Source organism: Linepithema humile, chromosome 6 (assembly GCF_040581485.1).
Source record: "Linepithema humile isolate Giens D197 chromosome 6, Lhum_UNIL_v1.0, whole genome shotgun sequence".
Taxonomy (NCBI): Eukaryota; Metazoa; Arthropoda; class Insecta; order Hymenoptera; family Formicidae; genus Linepithema; species Linepithema humile.
In genome coordinates this window covers 11,810,495-11,834,819 of record NC_090133.1, presented here as the reverse complement: position 1 = coordinate 11,834,819, position 24,325 = coordinate 11,810,495, and the positions used below count along the sequence as shown (strand labels likewise).

The 24,325-nt window shown below is 37.9% G+C and overlaps 1 protein-coding gene and 1 pseudogene across 1 annotated transcript in view; both read right to left on the bottom strand.

Moving 5' to 3' along the window:
• LOC105678528 (odorant receptor 49b-like) overlaps positions 1 to 23,683 on the bottom strand; it is a 77,562-nt gene extending 53,879 nt beyond the window's left edge. Inside the window, exons 1-5 of the mRNA XM_067358470.1 lie at positions 22,111 to 23,683; positions 21,619 to 22,028; positions 17,786 to 17,885; positions 7,672 to 7,773; positions 7,436 to 7,594 (exon numbers count right to left, since the gene is read on the bottom strand). Of these exons, the coding sequence (XP_067214571.1) occupies positions 7,436 to 7,594; positions 7,672 to 7,773; positions 17,786 to 17,885; positions 21,619 to 22,028; positions 22,111 to 22,410 (1,071 nt within the window). The 5' untranslated portion in view covers positions 22,411 to 23,683. The remainder of the gene's footprint in view (positions 1 to 7,435; positions 7,595 to 7,671; positions 7,774 to 17,785; positions 17,886 to 21,618; positions 22,029 to 22,110) is intronic.
• LOC137000882 (uncharacterized) lies at positions 17,912 to 20,530 on the bottom strand (annotated as a pseudogene).
• Positions 23,684 to 24,325: the final 642 nt, after the last annotated feature.

The following is a 24,325-nucleotide window of genomic DNA, read 5'->3' as shown; positions in this document are numbered from 1 at the left end:
GTCATCTTGCGACGGGCCATCCAACGCAGGCGCCCTGGACGAACGGACTGCGGACGGAGATTTCTGGGCAGAAGCCCACAAAATATTGCGAATTCTCCTCGTCCTTCTTGAGGAGATTCGCGGAGGACGCGCGCAAGCGCCATTAGGAAAGGGCAAAAGCCCCGGAGGAGGAAGGGACCCCGAATCCCTTCCCTCCAAAACGGAGGTGAGGTCTGCGCCAGGCATACGAAACGCCCATACACAGGCCCGGAGGAGAGAGGGGTTGCAGCCCGCCCGCAAAGAGGAAAAAGGGGGGAAAGATGATACCCTTTCCCCTCGATGTTACAAGTGCCTCCTACGGGGGCACGAAAGATGGCGGTGCCCCTCAGCGGTGGACCGCAGCAAATGCTGCCTCCACTGCGGGGGTGCCGACCATCTCGCCGGGGCATGCTCGCAAAGGAGGGCGAGCTGCCCCGCGTGCAAGGAGGCAGGCAGAAACTCGGCCCACCGTATAGGTGGCCGAGTCTGTCCAATCGTCCCCCTGAGGGAGACGTAGGAGAAAGAGAAAGGGGAAAGGGAGAGGGCCAGCTCTTCTCTCAGAACCCCTCCCAGCGGGAAGGGAGAAGGCGAAGAGTATTCCCCCTATCCTGTCCACTCCAGCAATGGAGTTGGATGAGGAGGGCGCACCGGGGAAAGGGAGGAGGGACGGGGGGGAGTTCTCACTCCATCCCCCTAATAACCCCCTCTCTCGACCTTTGTGCTATGAAGGTAGACGATGAGAAGAGAATACCTCCAAGTCCAACACCGGCCAAGGAGAGGAGGGGATCACTACCCCCCCCTAAAAAAGAGGGAAAGGTAGGAGATGGGAGGGCCACTCAAAGCCCCTTTCCCATCCCTACTCGAAAGAGGAAGGAGGAGACGGGGGGAAGAATAAGGGATCCTCCCACGTCTCCTTCCAAATCACCGAGGAGGGCGAGCACGAAGCCCCCCAAAGCTCGGAAGGGAAAAAAGGGAGGGGATGGAGGGGCCATGCAAGGCCCTTCTCCAGCTCCCACCCTCGAGAGAAAGGAGGAGATGGGGAGAGAACAGACGGTTTCTCTCACGTCTCCCCACAAGTTGCCAAGGGGGGGGGGGGCACTAAGCCCCCCCAAACCCAAGTGGCGGCTTTGAGGAAAAGGGGGGTGGAGGTAATTCCCATCAAGAAAACGCAGGAACCTCCCCCTAATTCCCCTAAGAAGGGAAAAGAGAAAAGGCACAGCCCCCCCCAATCTTCACCAAATGGGAGGAGAAAAGGGGGCAGCCAGATGCCAGAGAAAAAGAGAGGTAAGGAGGAGGGAAATAAAAATAGCTTCTTCTACCGTCCCTCCTCCACAACGTCAAACACGGAGTCTGACAAAAAAGGGTGGGATTCCGACAGACGAATGGAGAAAGCAAAGAGATAACTCAGTCGCCTGACGGAATACGCGAGGAAACTGATGGAGGAGAGGAGGGCGGCTGAGAGGTGCTCCCAAGGGTCAGCTAATCCGCACTCCTCTTCCTCCTCCCCCTCACTAAAAGAGGGGATTTCAGGGGGGGGGGGTAGGAGTCCTGGGGATTTGAGTCCCCAGGCTTCATTTTGCCCCCCTGGGAGTAGCTGTTTGACGGGATCAGTCCTGCTATTACTTAGCATGGCTGGCCCTGATTGGGTGGTTTGGGGGGTTGGTGCGTAGACGGGGGTCCATGCATCAATCCCGCCCCCCACCAACATCGAGAGGGCGTGGGGGAGCAGAGGTGACCCTGCTTCCCCAAATAAATGATTAAGGCCCAGTTATAGGCAGTCCGGGTATCAAAACCCAGACGTGAGGGGTCGCGGTTAAGGCGACGGACCGGGAGGGTTCAGGAAGTAATACCACAGGCGGTTCCCTGGACTCTCCCAAATAAAGTCAGCGTGGGTCACCGGTGAAGTTTTAGTGGGTATGCCCGGGAACTTCAATTCCCGAGAGACTCCCACATAACCTGTGGTCCTCCCCCGAGGATCACGGGTATTCATAAAGGATTTGTCCACCTAAAAAAAAAAAAAAGGCCCGGATAATTAAGACCTCGGTTAATCGAGATCGCGGATAATTGAATTCTGGTTAATCGAGGTTTCATTGTACATAATATCCTGCTGAAAACATTTGAGAAACAAATTTCTCTATCAACTATCGAGTAAAAAGGTGAACGCCGCGCTTCACATCTTTCACACAAAAGTGGCGCGCTTATTATTTGTTTTGACGGCAGATCCTTCGCATTGTAATTAAAAAACATACCGCGCAATATTTTTTCTATATGCAGTCACCGGAACTCTGTTTAAAAATGATTGTAAAGCATAGAACTCTGCTAGAACTAACGAGAACTGTTGTTAGAATTGCAGTAAAGGTTCAGCACGACACTTTCTCCAAGTGTCGTACTGTGTTTAATACTTAAAATGTGTAAAAAGTTGGTAGTTGTTGAAATTTTGTTTTCAAATTACACACAATGATAGAACTCGAGTAGTACTGACGGGAACTGTTGCCAAAAATAATAATATTTATCATCATCAAGTACTTTGAAGGGGGGGTCATGCTAGATTCGCGAAGTTAGCACATTTTTTCATTTTTGGTTTTCTGGTATAAAAATTACGGAACTTTTTTTTTATTTTTTAAAGAAAGTGTAGAACTATGAAAAGTGCTATTGAAATTGTAATTGTTTTTTTTTTAATATTAATAGAATGTCGTGCTAACTTTATAGATGCACTGAAAACTGGGCTCGTCGTCTTCACGCGCAAATACAAGGTAAACAGTAGAAGGACTCTCTTGACGGAGTAAAGTTAGTTCCGATCGAGTCAGTGAAATATCTGGGGGTTATCCTAGATCTGGGGGTTACCCAGAAACTGCCTTGGAAAGAGCATTTTGACAATCGTTGTAGGAGCATATGCTCTTACTTCTGGATGTGCAGAAGAACCTTTGGTCAACTTGGAGCCTGAAACCTAGTCCACTGGCTTTACACGGCTATATTCCGTCCCAGGCTGCTGTACGCAGCAGTAGTATGGTAGCCTAGAGTAAGGAAGAGAAATGCCATGGCAGCACTCGAGCACATCAGGGCCCTAATTTTGAGAGGGGCTCTGGGTGTTATGCGAACTACGCCAGTAGCAGCAATGGAAATGCTGCTCGGTATCGAACCGCTTCACCAGGTAGTGCTGGCGGCGGCGGCAGCTGTTGCGCACCGTCTGAAATGTGAACTAAGGTGCAAAGTGGGAGTTAGACACACAAAAGCATTTCCAGAGGCATTCTATCCGACCCCATTTTTTAAATGAGACAGGATAGGATGCCAGTAATTTGGGCTTTGGACAGACGCTTCAAAGTGCACTTTCCTAAGCTCGAAGATTGGAAAGGACCGAGAGGACCGGTGGCTCATGCTTAAAGCAAAGACATCCGGTACACAGATAGCTCCAAAATAGACACGGGTTCTGAGGAGGTTCTTTATTGCTATCGAGAGGACATAGGAGAAAGCCTACCTCTTGATAAATATGCTACGGTCTTTTAAGCAGAGGTCGTAGCAATTCTAAGATGTACTCAAACTGTGTTAGAGAAAAGGAGAACAGAGAGTGCATTAGAATTTGTTCGGACAACCAGGCTGTGTTAAAAGCACTCCAACCTTCATCTCACGGTTAGTCTGGAACGGCAAATGTGCTCTAGAAGAACGGGCGAAGGAAAATGAAGTTATCCTAACTTGGGTGGGTCCCGGGACATTCAGGGATCCAAGGTAATAAAGCTGCCGATTAACTTGCTAAAGCTGAATCGGAGATAACGATGACAGAACCGACGCCGGCACTAGAAATTCCTTTCTGCCTTGGCAGAAAGGAAGATCAGGAGCTGGTTACGGAACGAAGATCTTGAATATTGGAGAAATTAAATTAGAACTAAGTGCAGACAGGCCTGAGCTTAATGGGGAATTGACCCGGCGAGGAGTTGGCCAAAGGTATAAGGTCGCTGGGAAGAAGGGATGTCAGACTAGCAGTGCAAATACTGACAAGTCATGGTGCTTTCAACTACCACATGCACAAGTTGGGCCGTAGTAATACGCTCGAGTGTAAAGCATGTGGGGAGGGGGAAGAAACAAGTCTTTATGTAATTAGCCTCTGCCCGGCATATGCTAGGCTGAGGCGACGAATACTCGACTATTTTAGAGCTCGAGCACATAAACAGATTACTGGTGAGGGACCGGATTCTCTTTCGGAGAAAGACAGGGCTCTCTTAGGCGGTGGTTGATTGGAGAAGGGCACAATGGACACCAGTCTGAATGCCGCAGACGGATCTTCAGCAATGAAGATTGTTTCCTCATGCAAATAATAATAGTAATCATAATATAATCTATTGAATCATTTTATACAATATTTTACTACATACTGAATAGAACAAAAATTTTATTGAGGCCTGATTGGTAAGACATAAAATTTGCGAGGCATTCAACGTGTTAATAAGTTACTGTTAGATGTGTAAAGAGAGCGACCAAAATGTGCTCAATGTTTTTTGTGATTGATTTGGTACTCAAATGTGGTATCACAAGAAAATACTCATCAAGTTGATTACTAATATGTAAGTCTTAAAGTGTAGCCTTCTGATCCAGAAAAAATGAATGTGCTATCCCGCAACACCAACCGCAATCAACCGTTAGCCAATAGGTATAATAATGTATATTTATTCTAATGATTGTTAAACAGAGAGTGTTATATTGTGTAAGTGCTCATCTGGGATTACAAAAGGCTGGCAATGGCCATATAAAAGATAAGCGAGCCAAAGTACCACTGTACAGTAGAAGAATACAATACTGTAAAGCTGAATACTGCAGAGTGATGAGCTCACGGAATTGGTCACGGAAAGCACTAAAAACAAGTGATATCTGAAAAACTTGACAAAACCAAACAAACACAGAAATAGAAAACACGCGCGCGTTGTTTCAAGACATAGAAGGGAGACGGTAGGCGTTAGCTTATAGAAATCGACCAAAATGTGCAGATCGTGCCAAGTTCTGCTTTGGGCTTATTTAAAACTTTTGGAGTCCATTTTCTTTTGATCGGTAGAAGGCTACACCTTAAGACTTACTTATTTGTAATCAGCTTGATGAGTACTTTCTTCTGATACTACATTTGAGTACAAAATCGATTACAAAAAACATTGGGCACATTGCCTATGGATATTTGGCCACAGTCTTTATATGTGTAAATTTACGTTTTTATAATATTTATGTTTTAATTTATCTTAATTATAATGTGCATGTTTGCGAATAATTTTTGAAAATGAGTATTTATTTGCTTATAAAATATTTTATCTAGTGATAAATACAGGGTGTCCCAGACCTACCGTATCACTCGTTAATGGCAGATTCCTGAGATCATTTGGAGACGAAAATCTTCATGCCAAAATGTCGAGGCTACTATAGTATTTGAATGGGAAAGGTTTAAAACTTACCAATCAGCTTGTCAGAATTTCGCGCGCTCAAGGACATCGTATCTCGAAAGGACCCTTGCACAACACTTTATTCAATACGTTTTATTCACTTCACTCAGTTCTTATTCACTTTATTCACTTTATTCACATTGTTTGCAATACTGACGAATTTACTAACGATAATAATTTCTAAATTGTATTAAAACACGATGCGCGTCGAACTGTCAAAGCAATCGTGCCATTGACAAATGACGTTTCTCATGTCATGAGAGAAAATCAATACTATCGGAACGAAGTATGATCTGCTACATGAAATGTCGGTAAGAAATGTCGGTAAGAAAAGAAACTAATTTTTTTTTAAATGAAAGTTTTTTGTTTATTTATTAACACATATTAACAATAAAAATAATGAAATAACAACAATAAAAAATAATAACAATGAAATAAGAACAAGATATAACATTATCGTTATCCGGAACGAAAAATGTGCCGCTAAATCAAAGATTAGAAATGTTTTTCCAACATGACGGAGCGCCGCCTCACGCATCTATACGCGCGCGTCGTGTATTGGATGCGAGCTATCCGGATAGATAGATAGGCCACGGAAGTGCTGTTAATTGGCCAGCGAGATCTCCAGATCTAACTCCGTTAGATTTTTTTCTTTGGAGCACAATAAAAGAATATGTTTATCGAGAACGGATTAACAATTATGAAAAGTTAAAAGAAAAAATAACTGAGACATTTGCTATTGTCACACCGGAAATGCTGCCTAACGCGCAGCAAAACTTAATTAGACGTGCGCAATTGTGCATCCAATGCGATGGTGGACATTTTGAACATCTTTTGTAATAGGTACGTAACATTAATTTTTTCATGAAACTTTTAATACGAGTTGGCGCATTTTTTGCAGTTGATGTGTGAACTCAATTCGTGGACACTTATAGCCAGGTGTATTGTTTACGGTTTGCAAGACCGCTTCTTCATTCGATACTGTACGAGCGTGACGTTCAACGGCAACATTGATTCGTCTGTTGGGCACTACAATCCTGTTCCTCGCATCTGATGCAGCAGTCGCAAAATTATGTTGTAACTAATCATTTTACGTTTCGGATAACGATAATGTTATATCTTGTTTATTTCATTGTTATTATTTTTTATTGTTGTTATTTCATTATTTTTATTGTTGATATGTGTTAATAAATGAACAAGAAACACTTTTATTTAAAAAAAAATTAGTTTTTTTTCTTACCGAATTTCTTACCGACATTTCTTACCGACATTTCATGTAGCAGATCATACTTCGTTCCGATAGTATTGATTTTCTCTCATGACATGAGAAACGTCATTTGTCAATGGCACGACTGCTTTGACAGTTCGACGCGCATCGCGTTTTAATACAATTTAGAAATTATTATTGTTAGTAAATTCGTCAGTATTGCGAACAATGTGAATAAAGTGAATAAAGTGAATAAGAACTGAGTGAAGTGAATAAAACGTATTGAATAAAGTGTTGTGCAAGGGTCTTTTCGAGATACGATGTCCCTGAGCGCGCGAAATTCTGACAAGCTGATTGGTAAGCTTTAAACCTTTCCCATTCAAATACTATAGTAGCCTCGACATTTTGGCATTAAGATTTTCGTCTCCAAATGACCTCAAGAATCTGCCATTAACGGGTGATACGGTAGGTCTGGGACACCCTGTATATAAATAATATTTTTTCTTATTGCAGAAATACACATTGTCAATAATTTTCTGTTCTTAATATAAACTAAATATTATTTATTAATGTAAAAGTTATCTATAAACTTTAAATAATCTGATTACTACTATACTTTATTAAATTGTAAAATTAGAAAAATATTTCCTATTTTTGGTGTTTTTTACAGAAAATTATTTTTAATTGATGTTAAAATTGATGTTTAAATGATTTTAAATTTTGTAATTTTATTAAATAATTCTATGCATTATTAAACAATTTTAATAATAGTTGATAAAAATCATTATCTCACCGATGCATAATAACGTAAAGATAACGAGGGCAGACCACATGGTAATACAACAAGTATGGGCTTCTGGCTCCTTAGTATTATCATTTGTATATTTTTTCGAAGATTTCCTAATTCATTATACCACTCTATTTCGAAGGTTGTTTGTGCGACATGGTTGCACTAAAATAAATATATCAAGAAATAGTAAAATTACTTGTAAATATAGCAATAATATTTCTTATCAATAATGAACTTACTATGTGAATTAAATGTTCCGCTGGCCATGCATACATAAATACTTCTAATAATGCACTGATTGCTAAAAAGGTGCATTGAATCTTCAATGGTAATGATGCACCCTAAATTTAAAGAACCATTAATGTTACAGAATGTTATTACAAGTGGAAATTTGGATTTGACGCCTAATCTAAATTAATATATAACGTATAGGAAAATATTCTCTACTTTCTTAAAAAGGAGCATAAAGAGCCACAAAGCAAGTTGATCGTGCAAAGGTAATAGTGTATTACTTAATTTACATTATCGTTGAATATAAATAAACGTTCCGGCTTGTCATCAAGCCTTTTTCAATATTAATTATAAAAATTACAAAAAAGCCGCAACGCATTAATTACAGAAAAAGTGTGATAACATAATAAAGTTTTTCGGAATAATCCATAAATGAACTGACGTAACGTCCAAATTCAAATGACATTAAGACTGTAATCAGAGTAAAAGAAATAAATAAGAATTCGTATTATATTAAAACCGCTGGTCGAAGACAGAGTTAAAATAATGTTACATACTTGTAGTAAAAACATAGTGTAGGCGAAGAGATCATCCACTCAATAGTAAGGTAAGAGAGAAACACTTAGGTCCATCTTAAATGATGGTTAAAATCTTAATGATCATAAAAGAGTAAACCAAATTAAAGTGAAGGTAAAGAAATTGAGAGGAAGGGATGGGAGAACGAAAAGACAAGGAGTAAAGGAAAGGAGGCATATGTAGAATGGAGGGGGTGAAGATGTAGTGTAGGAGAGAGAAGTAATAAAATTTTAATGAAGGAAACAGATTAATAATGGGGAGATAAGCATCAGATAACCTTTCAGTGTTATTTTGATTATTCAAGCCTGCCCGTTGTCTCTTAATAAAAACCATTTCCGAAATCATTCTTTTTACATAAGAAGGTTCCCCGTCCAATATCCTTATATTCTCCCAGTCAAACTCGTGAGAGGACTCAATCTTGTGTTTAGAAATGACGGAAGGGGAACCACTCTTTTTATTTATGTCGTTCCTATGTTCTTTGATTCTGGTATTGAGTTGTCTTTTTGTCTGTTCAACGTACGTTTTGTCACAATCACGATACGCAATCATGTAAACCACTTGACAATGAGAAAATTTATTCAAAATGTCTTTACCAGTCTTGATAAATTGAGTCAAATTATTAGAAATCGAGAAAGCTAATTTTAGGTCGAAGCTTCTGGCAATGGAGTTGAAGTCTTTGTAGAAGGATGAAATGTACGGAATAGTAAAGAAAGTCTTAAAGCCATTGTTATCAAAGTTATTATTTGAAATATTACCTGTAGAATTAATATCACTTGTCTTTTGGATTAAAAATTTTAGTCTTTCATGTATCGTCGAAAAAATAAAATTAATTGGATAACAATTTTTTAAGAGAATGTTGATAGCCAATGTAAAATTCTTATTATGGAACTCAGGATGGGAGAGTAAAAAAATTCTGTCAGTTAGGCCTATAATAGTCCCTTTTTTGTGTGATATTGGATGGTGGGAATGGTAGTTTAAAAGTCTACCTGTTGCAGTAGGTTTTTGAAACCAGTCGAAAAAAATTGTGTTGTTAGCCAAATTAAAGTTAAGTCTAAAAAGTTGATGCAATTATCAAAACCAACTTCAACAGTAAACCTAAGTCTCTCATGATGTGAATTAAACTCCTCACAAATAGAATTTATGCAATTAGTAGGTGCAGCAAAAATAATATCGTCAACGTAGGTAATAGAAAGGTAGCTTAAACGGTAATCTATCTAAAGCTTTAACTTCAAGGTCTTGGAGTACCAGGTCCGCAATCAAAGGAGATAACGGAGAACCCATAGGTGTGCCATACGTTTGTTTATATATCTTGTTATTGAAATTAAAAAATGTGGAACCTAGTATCAGAGAGGCGAATCCCTTTTAAAAATTCGTTAATTGGGATGGAGGTATTAGGAGAGATTAACGCCCATCTATTGGAAATATTATCAATAGCCAAATCAATGGGGATATTGGTGAACATAGCTATTACATTCAAAGAGATAATTTAGAATTCATCCCCAATCACTAATCCATTCAATTTATTAACTAAATCGAAGCTATTATCAATATGGTTATCTGGAGGAGGTAAATTTTATAAATAATTTTATGATAATAAACCGAAAGGGCGTATAAAGGGCTATTGATGGAAGAAACAATTAACCTAAGAGGACACCCGAGTTTATGGATTTTTGGTAACCCGTAGGCTCTAGGAAGGACACCATCACTCGTCATCAACCACCTATATATATTCTCTTCAATGTAATTGCTTCTCTTCCACCTTGTTAATAACTCACGTAAATTTGTCTTGTCTTTTCGTTCTCCCCTCCCTTCCTCTCAATTTCTTTACCTTCACTTTAATTTGGTTTACTCTTTTATGATCATTAAGATTTTAACCATCATTTAAGATGGACCTAAGTGTTTCTCTCTTATCTTACTATTGAGTGGATGATCTCTTCGCCTACACTATGTTTTTACTACAAGTATGTAACATTATTTTAACTCTGTCTTCGACCAGCGGTTTTAATATAATACGAATTCTTATTTGTTTTTTTTACTCTGATTTCAGTCTTAATGTCATTTGAATTTGAACGTTACGTCAGTTCATCTATGGATTATTCCGAAAAACTTTATTATGTTATCACACTTTTTCCGTAATTAATGCGTTGCGGCTTTTTTGTAATTTTTATAATTAATATTGAAAAAGGCTTGATGACAAGCCGAAACGTTTATTTATATTCAATGATAATGTAAATTAAGTAATACACTATTACCTTTGCACGATCAACTTGCTTTGTGGCTCTTTATGCTCCTTTTTAAGAATTTTGATTTTGAAAATCACATGAGTCTTATATCATTATAATTTTTATTCTCCACTTGTCACAAAACAGGTTTTTGTGATTCTGACAACATGATTTAGTAATTGTTTTTAATTCTTGCAGTAAAAATGACAAAGATTTTAGAGCATGCTATTGATTTTCGAATTATGAGTACTATTAATTGTAATGAGTATTTGGGGCTTTTAACACAAAGAATTCAAACTTAAAGAATTAAGTTAGTTTTAATATAAAAGATACGACCGAACAGACGCAATCACTCACTCGTCCCTATGACGCGTTTACTTATTTTTTTTTTTTGCTTTGTCTCCACTCTCGCTCGCTGCTCTTCTGTTCTGATTCTACGCTATACCTTCAAGCGCGCGATTTAATTGCAAGATTTTGGTATTGTTTTACAATTCGGCCCTTCCTGATCATTTGTCCGGCCTCCGACACAGTTATTACAAACAAAGGTAATGAAATGCAACAGGTGGGTTACAAACCTATTCTTAAAGCTATTGCTTATCCGTTAAGTTAGCCTATGACCTATTGACGCTTATCTCTATACAACCACGGTTATTTGATTGTGCCAGGGTCTGATATTGCCGACTTCCCACGTTTCTTCTGTGACGTGACGCTTTCCGTCGCACCCGTCACAAGGGCACTAGCCCGGCGGAAGGGAGGCGGAATTTGGAGTTGCGTCCCCCCGGTCGAGGAGGGAACGATTTCTCCCGCTTCGATGGGTCTTGCGCTTTTATTTAATTGTTATAATCTACCGACAAACTTAGGATTTTAGCGTTAGGGTGTATGGCCAATTTATCGTCTTGTGTAACTAACGTCAAGAAAAAGCGAACGCCGTGGGATTTCAAAAGATGACCTCGACAGTAAAGAGGAAGCCCGGAAAACATATGAAACCAAGGTCATGTATCGAGTCTCGCGTTGAACATTGTCATAGTAGCAGTTACCGATCCTTTAACTTTGCAGGACCGAGGTTACGGAGAAGCCCCGACAAGGTCCAGATAGAGGGAGCACGGCAGTGCAACCGGATGCCGAAAGACGTTGCCGCCATCACCGAGAGTCCAAACAGACGGTCGATGTAGCCGTGGCCTGGCCAGCCGGGCAGATCGAACCGGAGGACGGCAAATTCAAAGGCCCTTATTTTGAAGTATCGGCCGTTGGCGAGCAAGAAGGCAAGGATAAACAAATAAAGAATAAACAATTGACAAAGTCGGAGCTGTTTACGATCGACAAGCGACTCGAGGAAAAATTATAAAAAGAGTGCGCTGACCGATGCGTGGAGACTCGACATGAGCCAGGGAGACCTCAGAGAAACCACTGTTCAACGAGCCAGCAACCAGGAAGGAGCAGCTCCAGAGGAGAGTCCTGACGAGCGTAGCCGTACCGTCTTTGTAAGGCCATCACCCAGGGTAGATAATTCTGTAATACCGGCCAAAGCGGACGCCTCCGACACATTCAGTTACCGCTAAATACCGCGATTATTCTTGATTATCAAAATAAGAAGTGTCGATACCGCTTCTTGTGAATGAATTTCTGAGTCGGAGGTTAGCTGGCCCCGGTTACCGTGTTACCGTAGCCCTCTTCGAGGCGCTGAGCCGTCGACACTCCAAACGCTCGTAATCCGAGAAAGACTTATATCGTTACCGTCTCCGTCTTACCGGAGTTATCAGTTACCGTTGCCGGATTATATTGTTACCGTCTCCGTCATACCGGAGTTATCAGTTACCTGTTATCGTATGTTACCGTTGTTTTGAGAAGATACCGTTTGATACCGTTAGATAGAAAATTCAAGTCGCGGAATTTGCGTGGTGCAGTGCCGTTTTGCAGCGAGAGTTTGAAGTCGGCCTTGTGGCGTAACGATCAACTCGTCGCGGAAACTTAAGTGCCTCTATCGAAATTATCGTTTTGTCGGCTACCAAAATTCATGTATTACCGTTAGTACGGATTTGACCTTGGAACGTCGTCTCTGGGCGAGATTCCAGATTCACGCCTTTAAAGAAATTGGACGTCTCTGGCAGGACTCCCTCTGTTTCCGTGCTTTTCGGTGATACCGTTTTGGGACCTGTCTTGGAGCATCGTTTCTTGGCGGAATCTCGGAGGTCGCAGTTTTGGGAGGAGACTGGAATGTATCTGGCAAATCTATTGCCGTATCGGTTACCGTAACGTTTTTCTAAGTATTGTTTTGCTTATCGTTTCAATTGCCGTTTCTAAGTGTTGTTTGCGTTCCGATTATCATGTTTGAATATCGTGGTGAATAACGGTTTTTGGCTACCGTTTTTGCGTATCGTTCTCTGAGCATCTTTTTGAGTACCGCTTTGATTGCTGATTCTAAGTATCGTTTTGCGTATTGTTGCCGATTGTCGTTTTGCGTATCGTTTCCAAAGTCGTTTTGAGTACCGTTTCGACTGTAGTCTTCGGGTATCGTTTCTCGAGTGTCGTTCTGGGATACCGTCTAGAGTATCGTTTTTGGAAGTATCGTTCTTGGTTATCGTTTTAAGTATTGTTTTCTGTGACGCCTGTTTGGCGAATATGATGTGTTGATTTGCGTGCGATACCGTCTCTCTTAAAGAGATTCTAAAGCTTGTTCAGCTATGTTAATTCACGATTCTTTAATAATAAGTGTTATTAATTTTTATTGTTAAACGTGGTGTTTTTCTGACATCTCCTCTCCAGAATCCCCAATAGAAATCAAAAGAACTACGCCCCTCTGCCATATACTGAGCGGGGAGCGGCCGGACATATTAAAAGAATTATTAAAGTTACCGTTAACGTGGTGCGATTATACGCACCTGGCGCCCATTTCCGGATACCGATTTCGCGAGTTACCTTGCTCCCGACGTGCGTGGAGTACCGCGAGTTACCGAATCGTGCAGTTATTGCCGATTTTGCGAGTTACCGAATCGAGCATCTATTGCCGATACCGCGAGTTACCGAATCGAGCATTTATTGCCGATACCACGAGTTACCGAGTCGTGCATTTACTGCCGACGCCGCGTAAGCTACCTAACTCCCGAAGATCGTGGAGCACCGCGGGTTACCGATTTCCATTGGGCGTGCTCCCTTGGATCTGTCGTGATTCCAAGGCTAGTTCACGTCGCACTTCATAGGGACGTTGCGCTGATTGGAAATTCTTCACGTTTCTAATTATATATCTATCGTTTCTAAGAACTTTGGCTATCTCATAGGGTCCCATAAACTCGGGAACAAATTTTTTTGGTGCTCCAGGGATACTATTGAAATTCCGTATCCCTACATATGTACCCTCTTTGTATTGACGTGGTTTTTTCTACTCTGATCAAAATTACGCTGATTGTACTCTTGACTCTTTAGGATATTCCTTTCGGCCTTCTCACGGATCGTTTTGAGACGACGGTCATCTGGAGTAACTATCTTTTCTAAGTACTCTTGAAGAGTAAGTTCCAGTTGCGCACAGAATAAATTGGACATAGCAGGTTGAATGAATCGGATACAGAGTCGGACACTATAAGAAACGGACACACGGTGGTTGGAATCGGACACAATGACAATCAGACACAATAGGAAACGAACACACAGTGGTTGCAATCGGACACATCCCGTGCCCACGCGTAAAAATCATAAAAATAGTGCTTTGGATACAAAACTAGCTTTATAATTATACGATTCTACATAGGTTTGCAACTTTCGCGCAAAGCAAGGGGTACCCCTATCACCAGGTGCTTCGAATGCAAAACTAGGTCTATAATTATACGGTTCCACAAAGGTTTGCAATTTTTTGTGCAAAGCAAGGTCTACCCCTATCACCTAGTGCTTTCGATGCAAAACAAAGTCTATAATTATCATTGAACTATATACTGGAAAGCGCATAAGGAGGAATTTTGCCCAATGACCTCGAGCCAAGGGAGAGAGTTGCTAAATCGTCATGTTTATTCTGTCTCATGTTTAGCTAAATAGAAAAAATAATAATAATCTCCATAGCAGGTGATGCTTTCTCTGTCTCTCTATCGGTTTTCTATCTCACAAACAAGCTCGGCTGGCTTTACGGCAATACTCATTCCAGTATGCATAGAATTCACTGATAACACTGTGTGACACGAATTTTAGACTGTTACGCTCCCGTTTCCGTGGATGGTTAGCGCAAGGGTTCTTTCGAGATTCGCCGTGCAGGACCAGGGGGGTTGAACCAGGGTTAACAGAATATGTAGACCGATTGAGTAATAAACGTAATTTTATTCTCACACAAGTCTCGTTTACACGTTTTATCGATCACTTTTCGGACCTTCCGACGCGACGCGCACTTGACAAGATTGTCGGTCTAATAACTCACTGCATTCTTTATGCAGTGATTATTTATACTGATCAGTATTTGGGCACAGTAGGGCAGCGTTTAGCAATAGGCCCACTTAGTGACAAAATACTGATCAGCATTATCCTACTTTGGGCGCGGCAGTACTCGGACTTTGGAACGAGTGCGTGCGTCAGCGCCTTGCTTAATAAAAATAAGATTGTTGAATACGCAGGTCGTTTTAGCAATCATGCTTGTAAAATTACAAAATGGCTTATTTATTAATAGCAATTTCGTTGTCGTCTTTCGACACACAAGACCACAAACCAGACAAGATAATTCTTATAGATTTTTTGTCACTGAAAACAAATCCACTAATGAAATTGTTCTATCACGTCACATTTTAGAGAAAATTGAACCTAAAAGTGCCGAAAGTAGCATTTTTGAGTACTTTTAAGCTAAAGTATCTTAAAAATGTGATAAGGCAATTTTATTAGCGGATTCGTTTTCAGCGATAAAAAATCTATAAAAATTGCTAATTGTATTGGCTGCTTTATGCAAGAAGTTAGTTATACAGGGTGATTCAGAACAACCCAGGTGTTCTTGCACAGACGTATTCTTGAGTTAATTCTGAGACGATTTTTCCTTTACAAAAATTTTGTCTGCAGCTTATTTTTCAAGTTATAAAAGAAAAAAGTTATCAAATCACGGGACGAACACAGAAGATAAGCAGGAGCGGCGCAACTCCATTCGACACGGGTGATTACGGGATGCACGTTGCGATCAAACACACGTGATAAAACACGCACGCACACGCACACGCACACGCACACGCACACGCCCACGCACACGCACACACACCTCTCTTTTTCTCTCTTTCTCTCTCTCGCTCGCTCACTCACTTACCTTTTACAAATTCGACGTCTTTATTCTGTTTGACGGATGAATAATTTTACGAAATTGATTTATATATTAAATCGATTTATAAATCATTCATTTACGTGAGTAAATTCGATACGTGATACGAAAAAAAATGTATGTCTTATAAATCTCGGTATGGATTTGTTGCATGTCAAGTGCCGTGTGAATTTTTATTGCTTATCCCCGGTAAAATTATTCATCCGTCAAACAGAATAAAGACGTCGAATTTGTAAAAAGTAAGTGAGTGAGCGAGCGAGAGAGAGAGCGAGAGAGAGAGCGAGAGAGCGAGAGAGAGAGCGAGAGAGAGAGAGAGAGAGAGAGAGAGAGAGAGAGAGCGAGAGAGAGAGAGAGAGAGTTGTGTGTGTGTGTGTGTGGCGCGTGTGGCGCGTGTTTCATCACGTGTGTTTGATCGCAACGTGCGTCTCGTAATCACCCGTGTCGAATGGAGTTGCGCCGCTCCTGCCTATCTTCTGTATTCGTCCCGTGATTTGATAACTTTTTTCTTTTATAACTTGAAAAATAAACTGCGGACAAAATTTTTGTAAAGGAAAAATCGTCTCAGAATTAACTCAGGAATACGTCTGTGCAAGGACACATGGGTTGTTCTGAATCACTGTAGATAAATTAAAAAAAAAGAAAACGGTAATGGTCCGCTTTTTATGTAATTTGAATAATTACCTGTATATAACAGTTTCTGCGGTCGGTAATTATGAAACCAAGGTCAAGATTGTCAAATATAATTTGTTTAAACAATCATTGTTTAAACAAATTATTATAATTAAAATCAAATTTTTTATAGTTGTTTAAACAATAATTGTTTAAACAAATTATATTTGACAATCTTGACCTTGGTTTCATAATCGCCGACTCCAGAAACCGTTATGTGCAGGTGATTATTCAAATTACATAAAAAGCGGACCATTACCGTCCTCCTTTCTTTTAATTTATCTATAACTAACTTCTTGCATAAAGCCAATACAATTAGTGATTCTTATAGATTTTTTATCGCTGAAAACAAATTCGCTAATAAAATTGCCTTATCACATTTTTAAGATACTTTAGCTCAAAAGTACTCAAAAATGCCACTTCCGCACTTTTAGGTCCAATTTTCTCTAAAATGCGACGTGATAGAGCAATTTTATTAGCGGATTCGTTTTCAGCGACCAAAAATCTATAAGAATAATTTTGTCTGATTTGTGGTCTAAAAAAAAAAGTTTAAATTTGTCACAGTGTAATTATACAGTTTATTCGGTCATTAGAAATAATGTTTTTTTAAGGCTAGGAAAACTGTCACGGAGCATGTGTCCTATTGCAACCATTGTGTTTCCTACTGTTTCTGATTGTCACTATGTCCGATTCCAACCACCGTGTGTTCATTTCTTATTGTGTCCGATTGAACCTGTGTCCGATTCATTCAATCTGCTACGTCCGATTTATTCTGTACGTAACTAGGACACACTCGTGAATCCGACCGTGCAACCTCCACACGATACACATTATGTAATGCTAATGCCGGCGGTACTGTAAACTTCAAGCCTCATAACTCGAGAAGTACTAATGAAAAGATACTTTATCATAGTGTTTCGAAAAGTTTTCGAGGTAAGCTACAAGAATATGCAATGGGGGTTTCTATTTAAGAAATTGAAAGTGATCTTCACGTGATCTTCAAACGACTATCCAAGGCTAAATCAATGGCAACATCTTATGTCCCCCTCGAAGTCATAAAACTTTGCACGAAACATTTTTTTCTAAAATCCCATAATTTCCAGATATTTGACTGTTTAAAATAAAATGGGACACCCTATATAGTTAATAAGAATTTAACTATAACAACATAATGTTGTTGTAATATTTGACAGTAGGACCTATGTTATATCATTATTAATTATATTTTATATATGCATTTAGCTTGTAAAGTTTGACACATGTGTTTTGTCAAGCACACTAAAAATATCAAAATTTTATTCCAACAAATATTTGATGTTGTCTTCCTTAAATAATATATTTAACGCATATGATATCATTAATTATATATAAAGTTACACTTACTGTAATAAAAATAAGACCGAATACTATTAAGGATACAGTACTAGAAAATACAGTTCCAAATGCGAAAGAACGAACTGTAAAAGCTACTTCTCCTGCATATCTGAAAAATTTTATTTTATAATTTAGACGTAATTTAGAGGTAGTTTTATATATACACAGTGCGGTCCATAAATACCTGGACTGATTTTTTTACGACAATACTAGTGGCGCGATTTATTAGCCAATACTCAAACCATGTTATGGTATCACTTAGCGACCTCTTTGTGAAGTTTTAGCTCTGTATGATCAGTTGACGCGGAGAACAAGTGGTTTGTGTAAACAGTGTTATAGGTAGTGTGTCACAAATTGCAAAATGAATGTGTGTAAGGAACAACGTGTCGCAATAAAATTTTGTTTTAAAGCCGGTATTTCGGCGACTGAAACTTTGTCAATGCTGCAAAAGGCTTATGGGAATGATTCTTTAAAACGTACAGCAGTGTTTGAATGGTACGGTCGTTTTCGCGATAGCAGAGAATCGGTAGAAGACGATGAACGCTGTGGTCGCCCAATGTCGATTCGCACGGAGAAAATTTTATATCTAAAATTACTATGTACGGCAGTAACTGCGGACTCAAAATTTTTACTATGTTTCACATGTGAAAAACATAGTAAAAATTTTTATAATTCCTTCATGGTTTGCAACTACTACTGTACATAGTAATTTTTGATATAAAATTTTCTCCGTGCGGAATCGATCCATTTTATCGCGACACGTTGTTCCTTACACACATCCATTTTGCAAATTGTGACACACTACCTAAAACACTGTTTACACAAATCACTTGTTCTCCGCGTCAACTGATCATACAAAGCTGAAACTTCACACAGAGATCGCTAAGGAATACCATAACATGATTCAAGTATTGGCTGATAAATCGTGCCACTAGTATTGTCGTAAAAAAATCAGTCCGGGTATTTATAGACCGCACTGTGTATATACATATACAGGGTGTCCCATTTAACTTGAGACAACTAAATATTTCGAAAAATAAGCATTGTAAATGTTAAAAGCATGAAAAAATGTCCCAAATAAACTTTTAATATTATCAAGGGGGACGTCTGCCTGTGTAAAAATTAACCCGCCCCCACCGCCCCTTGGGGCACAACTTTAAAATTTCAAATGGGAACCCCCATTTTTTATTGCAGATTCGGATTCCTTGGAAAAAATACGTAAGTTTTGTCCGAGACATTTTTTCGAATCGTGATAGATGGCGCTGTAATCAGTGAAAATTAGTTTTTGCCATTTTCTCTCACCATCGGGGTGCTTTATTTCGGTGAGTTCCCCTCGCCTGTCACTATTCAATTACAATAAATGCTCGAAATGATGACTTCCATTTCGATGCATTTATTAACTCGAGCTTGGAATGCTTGTACACATATAGAAAGTGTATCTGGCGTTATTTGTGCGCAAGCATATCTAATACGTTTCACCATGTTTTCTCGAGTATTTGGTACTTCTGTATACACTTTTTCTTTAAGGTAACCCCACAAAAAGAAATCTGGTGACGTAAGGTCTGGCGATCTGGCAGGCCAATTTACCGGACCACCTCTACCGATCCAGCAATCATTGTAATTACGATTTAACACTTCTCGTACTATTGCTGAATAATGTGCTGGACAACCATCATGCTGAAACCACATGTTCTGTCGCACTTCGAGAGGTACATCTTCCAACAGAATCGGTAGTTCATCTTGCAATAAGTTACGGTATTTTTCTCCGTTCAATGTACCTTCAATAAATACGGGACCGATTAGTTTGTCACCTATGATTCCGCACCAAACGTTAACGGACCAACGCTGATGCTCAACTTCACGTAACCAGTGTGGGTTTTCCACACTCCAGTAATGCATGTTGTGACGATTAACATTGCCATGGTTCATGAAAGTTGATTCGTCGGAGAACATTACTCGATAAAAGAATTGTGAGTCTCTTTGTATTTGTGTGAGTGCCCAATTGCAAAACACCACTCGATTATTAAAATCATCGCCATGAAGTTCCTGATGCATTGAGATATGATAGGGATGGAATTTGTGATGCTTCAGGATTCTCGAAACACTAGTACGAGAAATTCCTGAATTACGAGATACCTCTCGAAGACTGACATGGGAGTTATGAGCTACTGCAGCTAGCACAGCAATTTGATTGTTCTCCCCTGTGGCAGTCGCTCTACGGGTTTTTTTTTAGCTGTTACATTTCCTTCGGTAGTAAATTGTTTAACCAAACGAAAAAAAGTAGCACGTGATCGTGGCCTATCAGGGAAACGGTCAGCATAGAGAGTAACAGCTTCGTCGATATTTTTTTCAAACTCACCATAAATCAAAATTATTTCAACTTTCTCCTCTAAAGATAAATAATCCATTATTTATTTGCTGAAATAAAGAACGCGTCCGTAAAAAAACAAGTAGCTAGTGTACCAAAACTATAAGGCATCTACATATGTAGTAAATTTCTGAAATACTGAAAATACTGAAAAGGAGAAACAAAATAAATAAAAGAAATTAAGTCAGAACAATTATTCAATAACTGGATTCTTTAAATTTCAAGTCAAGTAAATTTCAGTAATACGTACGCTAGCTACTTGTTTTTTTACGGACGCGTTTTTTATTTCAGCAAATAAATAATGGATTATTTATCTTTAGAGGAGAAAGTTGAAATAATTTTGAAATAATTTTGAAAGTTGAAATAATTTTATGTTACCTTAAAGAAAAAGTGTATACAGAAGTACCAAATACTCAAGAAAACATGGTGGAACGTATTAGATATGCTTGCGCACAAATAACGCCAGATACACTTTCTACATGTGTACAAGCATTCCAAGTTCGAGTTAATAAATGCATCGAAATGGAAGTCATCATTTCGAGCATTTATTGTAATTGAATAGTGAGAGGCGAGGGGATTCACCGAAATAAAGCACCCCGATGGTGAGAAAAAATGACAAAAACTAATTTTCACTGATTACAGCGCCATCTATCACGATTCGAAAAAATGTCTCCGACAAAACTTACGTATTTTTTTCCAAGAAATCCGAATCTGCAATAAAAAATGGGGATTCCCATTTGAAATTTCAAAGTTGCCACCCGCCCCATCCCCAAGGGGCGGTGGGGGCGGATTAATTTTTACACAGGCAGACGTCCCCCTTGATAATATTAAAAGTTTATTTGGGACATTTTTTCGTACAATGCTTATTTTTCGAAATATTTAGTTGTCTCAAGTTAAATGGGACACCTTGTATATGTTATGGACAAAGTGATACATGAGGCATTATGCATAATGTCCGAGACCAGTCGGGCAGAGTAATAAATAAATAAATATATTTATATATTTATTTTGTTAGAGTAAATATTCAAAGTAAGGTTGGCATTATCTAGTGATTTTCATGTGTCACATCGCGTATGTGGCCTGCCTTCTATATGTACCATATAGTTTATAACGGTTAAAAATATCGCTTCTTTATATATTAAAAGAACGTTCCTTTTGTATTCCAACAGCTTACTTAATAAAGCATATTAATGTAAATCAGCATCTCAAGCCTACATTAACATATTTATTTATATTTATTTTTATTTATATTGTCTGGTTAAAGCGATAAATTAACAAATATTTATCACTCTGCTCGACTGGTCTCGGACATTATGCATAATGCTTCATTTATCACTTTGTCCATAACATATATACGGTTTTATATTAGTTTTAAATAATTGTAATTAATATATATATCATACAATTTTTATATTTTTAGCAAACCGATATTTAAAAATATAATAGTATATTTTCATACAATATTATATCATACTCGAGCAGTTGTTGATGCTTTTTGATGCATTTTATGAAATCATAGATGTTTGTGATTATTCGCAATTCTTCAATCAACAATTTCAATCTTGCGGATGCTAACCATAGCAAAAATGCCATAAAAGCATTGACAGATAAATGCGCAGCTATATATAGACCCACTATTATTTGGTGTATATATGTAATAGCTCTCAGTGGTTGATGAGATACATCAAATGGAAACTCAGCATATGCTGGAAGTGGTTCATCTAGTACAATGGGTCCAACAAAAAGCGCGAAAACACTCATATAAAATGAAGCTATGCAAAAACCATAAAAATTAGCACATTTATCAATATATTCTTTCTGAATAATGGCTTCTTCATAAGGCTTGATCAGCGTGCAAAAATTCTCCATTTCGATAGTAACGCACTGGAATAAATTAAAACACTGTATCATTTCAATTGAGACTGCACAAATTTTATTTTTTAGAAGTAATATTAGTAATATTTACTTGTAGACGTTGATATATAGCTATACGACATAGAATATTCCAAATAACATGACTACAAGGGAACAAACCCAGTGATGATTTTACGACAAGATTAGGATCATCCAGATTCTTTATAAGAGCATATATCATCGATGCTAATACGGTTATAGTCAATAATATACAAACATATTGATACAACTTCATACACAACACTTTGCGCTTACTCACATTATGTGGTAATGGCCAAAACCATATAACAAATAAACTCAACTTTATGACGGTAATCACTTTTTTTAGTGTTATTTTTTCTTGTATGACCATGTTATTATGTATGTATGTAATACTATTGCTTATAAAGAATTATTTCTCATATTGTCAAACAATCAACAATTCAAAGATTTGCGATGAAATGTCAGAGTTGCGTGCAGCAAGAACTTATTTAAGAAGTTTTCCATCGCTTATAAATTTTTTTATACACAAAATATTTAATGATATTCTTATAAAATATACGATAAGTAAAAGTTCGAAAAAGTTAAAATTGATACACACATTGCATCAGTTACCATTGATATAAATAGGAAAGATATGCATGCATTATAGTAAATTACATTGATATACGGCTTTGTTATTTTGCTGAAATATAAAATGCAAATTGAAGAAACATAAGATAGTCTGAAGGCGCTTATACTATGTATTATTTATAAACTAAAATTAGAAAAAGATTGTAGAAAAAGATAAATAATTTATTCAATTCGTAGAACTTGCGCTTATACTATGTATTATTTATAAACTAAAATTAGAAAAGGATTGTAGAAAAAGATAAATAATTTATTCAATTTGTAGAACTTAAAACAGTAATTGACAGAAAATGGTAATGTTATGTAGCAATTGCTTCCAGTATATATACCATTATAGCATTGAAATATTCTAACGTAAACTGAGATATCGCAGAAATAAAATCGAAAGATAAAAGAACTTTTTTTAACTTATATATAAGGTATTTTGAATTACTTATATATAAAGTATTTTGAAATATGTGCATAGTGAAATGTATCTTTATTCTGAATTTTGTAAAAATTATAAAGAGTTTTAAAGGTGTCTTGTTTTTACGGAATTTATAGAAATGATTAATTTCGATACCTTGAAAAGTGCTATGATTATTGAGCATTAAAAACAAATCAAAATAATAATAAGAGCTTGAAGGCTGCTGGTAGATTTACTAGCTACTAAATTTATTGATGACGAAAAGTTCATTTAGTTTATTTATATTTAAATTTGATATTTGAAGTGGTTTCATTGTGCGTCGAATTACCAGAAATTTAGTTGCCATAGCTAATTATCATGTAGTGTAAAGTGTACAAACAAAATAAAAGCACGAGGAATGATTTCCGCTGACGTTACGAATAAGACACTTCTATAATATGTTGCAATAAAATAATTATTTATTATAAAGTAATAAATTTCAAATGTACAATTATTTACGCAAGAAGCTTAGTTGGTTCGCAGTAATTCTAAACAAAATTTATTTTGGCCATAAAAAAATTTAAAAAAATCTTTATTTTTGTACAATAACATTAAATGTTTCGATCATTCTATGTAATAATTCTTATTATCAGACAGTGTACTATAAAAACCTAATTTTAATCTGCTATTGCTATTCTTATTTATTAATTATACATTAACATTAGTATGGTATTTACTTAATTTATATCTCATAAAAAAGTGGTTTCCAAACTTTTTTGCTTCACGGCGCTCTCAAGGCCATTATATGCATTATACAGTGAGCAGTAATGCATTAATCGATTTGCTTACGCCTCACGGATACAACAAAACTTTTTGACGTGTAAAGGCCATTAATGTATAAGAATTTTTTGACCGCGTCTTAAGTCAGAAAATATTGATCAATTGCATTTAATATTCAAAATTGTAAATTGGTTAACTCATTTTCCATAAGAAAAATTTTGAATTGTTTTAAAAATAAGAATATTTAACTTACCATTTTGTTTACTTATAAATATATTATATTTTACATAAAAGATGTCTAAAAGACATCGTTTTTTCTGACGTTTTTTGGATATCTTTCAGATGTCTTTAAGATTTGCGTGTTGTTTGGGAAGTATTTGAATTGTAGTAACATTATGAAAAAATGTGCCTTAACAATATAATTACCCACATAGCAAAGATCTCCCCAGGACATCCCAATTTGATCGAAATAGTCCCAGTTTGATCCAGAACA